Source organism: Tachysurus vachellii, chromosome 12 (assembly GCF_030014155.1).
Source record: "Tachysurus vachellii isolate PV-2020 chromosome 12, HZAU_Pvac_v1, whole genome shotgun sequence".
NCBI lineage: Eukaryota > Metazoa > Chordata > Actinopteri > Siluriformes > Bagridae > Tachysurus > Tachysurus vachellii.
The window spans coordinates 18,907,706-18,918,514 of record NC_083471.1 but is presented as its reverse complement, the minus strand read 5'-3'; the positions used below and the strand labels follow the sequence as shown (position 1 = coordinate 18,918,514).

Below are 10,809 nucleotides of genomic sequence, written 5' to 3'. Positions count from 1 at the left end.
ACGTTCTCTTAAACAGCTATTTATTTTAAATGTGGAAAAAGAAGCCTTTATTATCACCACATATACATTACAGCACTGTGGAATTCTTTTCCTCACATATCTCAACTGAGGAGGTTGGGGTCGAAGTGCAGGGGCAGCTATGATACAGTGCCCCTGGAGCAGGGAGGGTTGAGGGCCTTGCTCAAGGGCCCAACAGTGGCAGCTTAAACCCTGATCCTCCAATCAACAACCCAGAGCCTTAACCACATGAGCCACAACCACCAGAGGGTTGTATTAGGATACAACATGTAATAGGATAGCAAAAGAAATACCGTGGAAATGACAAAGTTACTGAAAAACTAGGTGCCTCTAGTGACCATGTTTATATGCTACCAAACTCGTATCTGATTCTATTATCTGAATAAACATAATGCAGTTTAGAATTATTTTTCAAGGTTACCAAATTTGAAGTTAAATGTTTTTGTTTGATGCCAGTGTGTGATCAGTTAATAATGAATTCTGAAAGTTTTTTTTTGCTGAGTGTAATAGATTTCTTTATCCATGGATGAAAATGTAAGACACACAAAAGTAACCACAAACCCCATTTTAAATGTAGGTAATGTAAATGACTAGGTCAGTAAACCTGTCGGATTAAGGACTTCAATATACTTAAATCTATTTTAAGGATTTAAAGCTGTATAAACGGCTTTCACTGTTATGTACGTAACAATATGTCACGCTATTTCTGTCTCATAGTTTGAACACTAATTAAATTCTTTTGACAGCAGGTGCCATTAAACATGCTAACACACACTGGGCTGATGGACAAGCAGATCTAATAAAAGAGGCATTCCAGCTTTGAGGCCAACTCCAGAATGGTGTTGAAGCTTGAGGTCTCTGAGTTCCTCCCTAATCCCTGCTGCTTTCACTTCTGGGAATGTTTTTTAACCTTGATCCTAAATAGACATGTACAGACTGTAAATAGATACTTAGGGCAAGAAGCACTGACTTAAGGAGCAGTAAGTAGTTGTAGGGACATTATTACAATAAAGAGTCTCCCAAATCCTATAATAAGCATGTAGATGAAGTCAGTTAATGGGCTTATAACAATATGTTTATGCATTTCACTAAGATTAGGGTTAAAAAGGTTTGAGGTTTGAGAAGAGTGTTTTGAATACTACTACTACTACTACTACTACTAATAATAATAATAATAATAATTATTATAATAATCATTATTATATATAATAATAATAATGATTATATTAGGATCAGGGCTACTGTTAGCAAATGGCTGTAGAGTGAATTGATTAAGAATGAATATGACCTATAAATGTTTTTAAATGTTCATGTTTACATATAATAAAGTGATATGGTTTGATATCGATTTGATGTGATTCAGTTTTTTTAATCATTATACTTTATTATATTTTATATATTTTATTATATTTTATATATATTTATATATAAATATTTAAAAAAAATTTTTCTTTTCTTCTCTTTTTCTTTTCTTTCTTTCTTTCTTTCTTTCTTTCTTTCTTTCTTTCTTACTTTATTTAATTTTTAATCTTAAAGCAGGTTTTAAAATAAATGATATCGGGTACTTAAGGTTTTCATATTGGTATCATTGTCAGAAATAAAAAATGAAATTATGCCATGTATATCCTGGTAAACGAGTTAATGTCACTGCAAGGTTTCGAATAATACAACATACAAAACTATGACTGTGAATATGATGTGGTAGCTCAGTGTTAAATTGTTGGACTACTGATGGGAAGGTCGTGAGTTCGAATTCCAGGTCCACCAACCTGCCACTGCTGGGCCCCTGAGCAAGGCCCTTAACCCTCAATTGCTCAGTTGTAAATATTGAAATAATAATAATAATAATAATAATAATAATAATAATAATAATAAAAAAGCAAGTCACTCTGGATAAGAGTGTCTGCTAAATGATGTAAATAAATCCAATACTGATACAAGGTCAGATTGCCAAGCAAATCTGACACTTACTTGAGTATGTTAATAACAAACAGAGAGAGAGATAAAAGGAAGAAAAAGAATAGATGACTGTACAATACACACACACCTACACAGTGGAGCAGTTGAGTAGGTGTGGCAGAGTGTAGCTACACATGGCAGTCAGTCAAACTGCGTTATCATAGGTGTCCACACGAGGGCGCACTAAATCTAATCCGCTAAGTGTTAACGTAAGGCGCAGGCTGCGGCTTGTCTCTGAGCTTACTTCACTTCACTAACGAAGGGATTCTCAGCTCTTTTCAAACACAAATAGTGGGGGAAAGGTCGTGCTCATAAGACACGTTGTGGAAGGATTTTCTTTTTAATCCGTTCACAATGTTTTGCCGAAACCAGTCGTCCAGGGCCACAGTAGCCCGAGGCTCGGCTCTGGAGATGGAGCTTCGCAGGGGGAAGTTCAGACAGAGCGTTTTCATGGACACACCACAGGTAGGTTTCCTTACACCTTCTAATGTGTTCACTTATTATATACACGAACTGACTAATCTATCAGTCACATTCAGTAACATGACAAATAAACACGTTAAACTTATTTGTTACTGTTTTATTCTGACCCGCAACTGTGGTCTGTTTACAGCATAGTGTTTAATACTAGCTCAGTAGGAAAGTTGTTATATTATATTATATTATATTATATTATATTATATTATATTATATTATATTATATTATATTCAAGCTAAAATGTAAAAAGGTTATAATTAAACAACGCATGTTAGCTTTAGCTTTTAAAAACGGAATCTGGTTGCTTTGGTTACACAGAGCTTCTCATACTAGCGTACTAAATAGTATTCACTCGAGTGTGTATTAACTGTGACACAACGGCTTAATGTTTGCTGTCTAGTACGCTAGTACACCAGTACACTAGTACACTAGTACACCAGTACAACAGTACAACAGTACACTAATACACCAGTATACTAGTACACTAATACACCAGTACACTAGTACACTAATACATCAGTAGACTAATACACCAGTACACTAGTACACTAGTACACTAATACACCAGTACACTAATACACCAGTACACTAATACACCAGTACACTAATACACCAGTACACTAATACACCAGTACACTAATACACCAGTACACTAGTACACTAATACACCAGTACACTAATACACCAGTAGACTAGTACACTAGTACACCAGTACACTAATACACCAGTACACTAGTACACTAATACACCAGTACACCAGTACACCAGTACACTAGTACACCAGTACACTAGTACACTAATACACTAATACACCAGTACACCAGTACACTAATACACCAGTACACTAGTACACTAATACACCAGTACACTAATACACCAGTACACTAGTACACTAATACACTAGTACACTAATACACCAGTACACTAATACACCAGTACACTAATACACTAGTACACTAATACACCAGTACACTAATACACCAGTACACTAGTACACTAGTACTCTAGTACACTAATACACCAGAACGCCAGTACACTAATACACCAGTACACTAATACACCAGTACACTAGTACACTAGTACACTAATACTCTAGTACACTAATACACCAGTACACTAATACACCAGTACACTAATACACCAGTACACCAATACACCAGTACACCAATACACTAGTACACTAATACACTAGTACACTAATACTCTAGTACACTAATACACCAGTACACTAATACACCAGTACGCCAGAACGCTAATACACCAGTACACCAGTACTCTAGTACACCAGTATTCTAGTACACTAGTACTCTAGTACACTAGTACAGTGTTATAAGTTTCCTGTTCATATAACATACCATTTAAACTAACCTTTAATGCCTGCAGTATAGTTCATCATTTAAAATGTTAGTTATTGATGTTAGCTTTTATTAAGACAAACACACACACACACACACACACCAGGATATCACTACACTTGAAAGCAAACCTTGTGCAAGCTGTAATTACTTTTAACCAGACTGCTTTAGGAAAAGATGAAAAGTTTCTTGGACAATAGTAAGTTTCTCTTCCCAGCTTGTTGCAGACCAATTTAACATAATATCCTGGCTATCATATCATTGTGCAGCAATTTTTGCATCTAACAATGACAAATATGCACTAAATCCTTTTCTTCTGCTGTCAGCATTAGTATTTATGTAAAGGAGTCCATTTATAAAGCAGTTTACAGGTAGTGGAGTGTTTAGCCTTGCTCAGATTGTAAAAATCTGAATAGGTTTGGTTGTTATCTCACAGCTGTGACATTGAACCCAAGTGCCTATTTACAGTCTCGCCTCTCTTTTATGTTCTCATTCAACATTCATGTGTGTTCATTCACAACACTTACCTCACTAACAATATCCCCCTGTTATCTAATAGTGATTTATACCTTATCAGCATTTTCAGACTCCTTTTTTCAACGTCATGATATTTCCACACTCTTTGGGTATCTCTGAATGGATAATGCTTACTGGATCTATTTACCATGTGCTAGCAAAGCAGAGCTCTGGGTCTATACACTGTCTGACCTAATTGAACTTTTACAATGCCTGGGTTTGTGTACCAGGCTCAGATTGCCATGAGAAAGCTAGGAAAGTGCTGAGTGAAAACGTCCTGCAGCCTGGAGGAAGTTAATGGGACTGTTGGCTAATCATCAGTGATCTTGCTTTGATGAAAGTGTCTATCGACTTCCTGCAAGCTTTAAACGTGCATGAAGCGTATCGAATGGGTTTGAACAACTGCAAGCATGAAAGAGTCAGAATTCAAATGAAGAATTAACAAAGGGATGAACGAGCCACTTGACATCTGCAGACCTGGAGAAAATGTCTGCAGATTTATAAGTATTTTTTTAAAATCAGTGTGTGACTATCAGCAAGATGTTTAGGGTTAGTATGTGTAGTAGGCATACCAGTGCCATACCATGTAACGGCAGCATACCAGTGTTCCTTCAACTGAGAGAGGAGGCGTGATTAAGGAGTTATAAGGCTTGTCCGAAAACTAGACGATTTAACTTGGTTGATTTCGCACAGTGCAGAGTTACACACCACATTCAAAATCTCAGGATGAAACCTACAGCTCAACTAATATTTCATCAATGTGTTAGGACTTAAAACACTCTTTAATCCCAACTGAAGAGATGATTGGACACTTTTCATAGATAGACTGTATTTTACCATCATGACTGATTCACTTGGGTCCTGAGGCTATGTGTAAGACAGCATTTTGCAGAAGGATCATGACTTCAGCCTACTCATTCATAAATCATTAATCCTCATCCCACCCACCATGCGTGATTCACCAGGAGCTTCAGAAGCTCCACCCACAGGGTATGGAGTAATAGATGTTGCAATATGAGCCTCCACACATTCGGGAGGGAAGTTTAGCGTGTATGTACTTTGTTTCCAACATCACGATTGGGCAAAAAAGATTCTCAGAATCCCATCTTTAAAAACGTATTAAAGAGTTTTGTCGGAAGTAGTTAGTTTTGAGTAAACGTTGAGTAAAAAGTGTTGAGTAAACAAGCTAATCTTGCATGTTTGCTAACGGGCAGCATGAAATGCTTGGTGTTTGGTTTGCCTTGTCAGTTAAATTGTCTTTCTTTCACAGTAGGTGATCCTAGGCCAAAGTTATTGACGGCATGGAGACAGGAGAAGGAGGTCTGGCTTGCAACACATTTGACAACTGACTTTATCATGAAATCAAATTGATGAGTAAATCAAACAGCCGATAAGATAATGTATGCATCACCAGATAATAACATGTATGTATCACTAGTATACTTTATATCAATATGTTTATAGCTGAAAAGCCATATTGTTTTTTTTAAACTGCTGTTTACCTCCATTTATAAGGTTTTAAACATTTTAGATCTGCTGCTCTAAGACCTTAATTGTTTGTATCTTATCCAAAAGATTCATACGTTTTTCCGCCAAACAGCTGGGGAACAAAATTCAGAATTCTCGATCCTGATTGGTCAGAAAGTGTTGACACCTTTTTATGAGGGTCGTTTATGTTAAGGTTCTTGTTCTGATAAAAGGTTGTTTCTAAAGTAACTTGGATGAAAGAATTAAACAGAAACAGAGTTAAAAAGTGCGTCGTTGTTGATAAGGTGATGTTTTCTTTGAGGAGACTTTTGTTTTCCTGATTGATTGATAAAAGGAATGTCCAGTGTCAGCGCTTTGTCACAGTTTTTCTACCTGGTTTCTTGGTAAAGTTTTTTCCTCATGAACTAAAAGAGACAGGCAAGCATTTACATTTACAGCTATTACAACTGGCCCGAATTTACATTCATGGCATGCTTTTTCAGGGCAACAACAATTGATGTTTAAGGGCATTGCTCAAAGGCCCAGCAGTGGACACTTATTAGACTCCGGATTTGAACTCACAACCTTGTGATCAGGATTCAAACTCTTAACCACTAAGCTACCATATTCCACCATTTTCTACAACATGATGTGTCACCAAAAATAGATAAATTGTAGACCATTTTGGGACAGTGGTGCACTCTAAGAGGAAGAAAGCACTTCAGGACATGCTGTAGTTTGACCTTTGACCCATCTTTGATCGTTTTTATATAAAAACATGTCCCGTCCTGTTTTTTCCTCACTTTCTTGCTTCAGAGTTATTCTCATATCCATGTGCATTTTCAGAGGCCTCTGTCGAACTGTATTAATAGTTCACTTGTCATCCTCTCTCTGTAAATCCTAGTCAACTCGACATGCTGAATTCTTTCCCATTTTCCCATGGGTGAGTCTGATCTGTCATTGTTTGCATATTTGTGTCAAGATGATCTTAACTGAATAATTTTTTTGGCTTAAAGCAAATCCTTCAGGTTGAACATGTTCATAACCCTTTGTGCCACAGATAGTGAGAAAGGACATACTGAGTTAAGCTATTTTTATTTTCTATATGTAAGGGGTTTATTTCTGACTTGAGTAAGCGGTCCACCAAACTATTCTGGCTGCTTGCTAAAGGATTTTTCTGGATCTGTCTGAAGGAAGTGGTTGGACGTGACTGAGGCAAGCGAGCACCGGACGCACCCATCTGGCCGCAAGATCCCACACCTCCTGCTCCTTTTTCTACAATTCCCTCAATATGAACACATACTGTACATAGATGTCAAGTGAGCATAGTGTATTTGATCAGTCCAGTAATGATGAGTGCCAGTAAATTGTTCTTTGAAACATTATACTCTGGAACACACACACACACACACACACACACACCACACATGTACATTTCCCTGGAAGCCTTTATGTAAGTCCTAGTTTTGTTTTGTTTGCAAGTGCAGACACAGTAGCTACGGACTGTTTACTGAGGCCATTGATGTGTTTTGCAGAGAATTTCCTCTAAGCACTTTCCCACATTTCCTTCTTCTTCCCAAGTTCTTGGATATTTTGTTTTGGTCTGCTGCAGAGGCGTGTGTCTTCTGTGGTATTCACGTCATGTGGAAATGTTTAAGAAGGCACATAAAAGCAATGAAGTTTTCATAAGCAGCTATTTTCTTGTATACTCCCTAAACGGCTTGTATGGACCGAGTGCTAAAGCCTCCAGAAGTCTGTTTTCTCAAGTATCATCACTTCACAAGCCGATGGTTTTTTATTTCTCAAATGACAACAGCCTATTCCGCTCTTTCTGAAATGACCCCAACTGCTCGTATCCATAGGGAAGGTGCAGGTAACATGAGCCCTGAATGAGCTGTTTGATGGGGAAGAATGCAAAAATGTCCATTTTGGCCTCTCAGAACCACCCTGAGGCACTGCACAACAATGAGGAATCACTCAACACCGGGGCCCAAAGCGGGAGAGCATGTTTTAGTATTGGAGTGCATACTTTGGGTTTGTGACAGAAGGAACCACGAGTCCCTGGCAGAATGAGTCCCTGCATGTGAAAACCACACTGGAGGCTAATCGTCTACCCGCTGAGGCCACAAGAGCCCTGCTCTTTTTAGAGCCGTCTTTAGTATGCAGGGCATTGCTCTGCCGTGGAGCAGCTGGTTAGAAAAGAGGTGGATTGGGTTTTGTTCGCAGAGCGAGAAAGGGCGTTAACATGTCAGCAAAAGGGTCCAAGACATAATATGAGCAGCATCCTGCCATTGTATAGAAAACAGAAATTAATCATTCAAGAATGAAGAAGGATCAGTTCTATGAATTGATCAGATATAATATCTTTGCAGGAAAGACCCTTTTAGCTTTGGGAAGTGCATGAAAAATACAGTCGCACTCATTTTGCAAATAGAGATTCATGTATGATTTATTGAATGTACATTTTTCACATTTCTACCAGTTGATTGGATCAGTTTAGCTCATATTGTTAGTCAATGATAAACCAATTTTAAAAGCAATCATTCTGGTTATTAGATTAAATAAATGTTCGATATAATACTACATTAAAAAAAGACACAAGTAGAGAAACAACAGAGTAATTCACAGCATCTGCACTTTAACCCTCATCCAGAAAGCTGGATTGCATGACCACCTACACAAAACCCATGCTCATTATCATGGCGCTGACATTTTTCTGTTTAACATGTTTACATGTTAGCTAAGTTTACATGATTAGCTAAGCATGCTGTTAGCATCACTGCGGTTTAAAGCGACTAATTTGTTTATACGTTGGGAAACAGAATTGAGTGGATTAGAATATAATGCAAGCAGGTGCAAACAAAAAATTAGAAAAAAGCCAAGGCCTACTTACGATTGGTCAGAAGGGTAGGAGGATTTTTCCTAAACTGAAATTTGTACATTGGAATCTGTAGGCTGTTAGAATTTATGACTTAATTCACGATACTATCTGAGATTTTCAGAATTAAAGAATGCACCAAAATCAAATCAATAATTTAAAAAAAATTTTCTTTTTTAATTTATTATTCATTTTTTTTTAAATCAAGCTGTTCCACTGTAAGATAAAGGCATGTGTGTATAGTTGCAGCACTGGAAATGAATGCAGTGTTAGTTAGCCATTCATCATGACGACCCAAATGCACTGTGACATGACCTTGCATTTCCATAGAACACAAGGACATCAGGATGTGAAGAATGATCTTATCTTATCTGACGAGTGCACAGCTGATATCTTGGATACTGCCTAGTAAAGATAATTGCGACTGGTTCTTGAGACCTCACTTTGACAGATGCTGAGGTTTTTTTTTTTCCGTGGGAAAGTCATCAGAGAAGCCAGTCTCTGTTCTTTCATACCACTGTCCAAAGGTAAATGTTTTTTTACTATAGGAAGAGGAGGAAGAGAGGAAGCACATTCTGCTGTTGAAATGACTGGATTGATTTATGGCTAGCTTCCTTCAGTCACAAACAGACAACCCAAATATAGTGGATGGTTTTCTGAATCTGATCAGATGCCACTACTTCCCACTTCCCTGTTTCTGTAACAAAGACTACATGTTATCATTACCTGCAAACACTGTTCAAAATGTCACTTCAAAATCAAGCACATATGGTGACAAGCTCGTCTCTGAAGTTCCTAATATGTTACGGTGTAACCCTTTAAAAACACATACTCAGAAGTGTATTGTTCAGTGCAATACCCTGGTTTCAGACAAGCTCTGAGGAGCATCATTTTCACTGGATCACGTCTATGGTGTCCATTGCTCTGTGCCCTAAATCCTCTGGGAAAGGTTCCAGGCTCGGCACAATATACAAGGTTTCAAAAGTTTGATGGACTTTTTTTAAACACTTTTTAAAAGATCAGTCAGGCCTGTTTTGCTGAGCCAGTCCAATTTCGCTCTCATCAGCAAGGATTTTCCACCGACTACAGACTTGCCACTTCACTGGATGTTTTCACCCACACCATCCTGAGTAAACTCTACAGACTGCTGAAAGTGAAAGATCAGATCATTTTGTGTAATGCTCAATTTAGTCCACCTGGAACCAACATCCATGCCTTTGTCAAAGTCACTGAGATCACACTTTTTCTCCAGTCTCATGATGGATTTGACCATTAAATACATAAAGCTCCTGGCTTGTGTCTGCACTGTATATGGGCTGATGTTACATGATTGGCTGACTGGATAATTGGATAACTTTGCAAGTGTACAGGTGATCCTGTTTGTCCCATGTAGTGAAAAAGGAATGCTCCGGTGTTTGTCATCTTTAAGTGAACACCTCACCAGAAATAATAGTAGAAGCTAAAACAGGATTCTTTGCTTTAATCCTTCTATTCTTTAATCATTAATCATGTTAAACTTTGTGGGTAATATTAAAGAGACTCAGCCATCACTTGCATGCCATCGCCCGAAGCAGGAAGTGATTCATGTGCCGTGTGTTTCTTCCATACAAGGATATGCTTAATCTTGTGTCCTGATCTAACATGAATGCTTTTACGGTCTACTTCACAGCGCTCGACTTGTTGGTTTGCTCCAGTTGGTGGGGTCCCGGCTGTTTGGTGAAGTGATCATGATTTGTCCAGTTTGTGACTTGGAAGCTGCAGGTGGAAGCTGATAAAGCTGACTAGTTAAACATTCTACAAGTGATGGTTATATGATAAATAGGAACACAAGAGGTTTTCAAATTCATTAACACAATTTCCACATTCTCTTACATGCCATTACTCTGTAGTGTGTCATTCAACCAGACTGTACAACAAAAGCATGCTGTTGCTGACACACTAACGTGGTCATCTCTGAAAGATGGAATGTCCACCGCTGCCATGGACTGGTGGTCTACATCATAACTGTTCCATGTCCTGACTCCATAATGCGATGATGGGATGACTATTCAAAAACATCAATCTTTACGTTTTTTTAACATCCATAAAACATCTAAATCAGCTGTATAACCTGCTTAGAACCTGAGTGTGACCTTTGG

At 37.9% G+C, this 10,809-nt stretch overlaps 1 protein-coding gene across 2 annotated transcripts in view; it reads left to right on the top strand.

The window, feature by feature from the left end:
* Positions 1 to 2,165: 2,165 nt before the first annotated feature.
* Positions 2,166 to 10,809, top strand: part of rtkna (rhotekin a) — a 53,599-nt gene continuing 44,955 nt past the window's right edge. Inside the window, exon 1 of one of the 2 annotated variants that reach the window (XM_060884318.1) lies at positions 2,166 to 2,442. In XM_060884318.1, coding sequence (XP_060740301.1) covers positions 2,332 to 2,442 — 111 coding nt within the window. In that variant the 5' untranslated portion in view covers positions 2,166 to 2,331. The remainder of the gene's footprint in view (positions 2,443 to 10,809) is intronic. The other variant, XM_060884316.1, reaches the window with a different exon arrangement.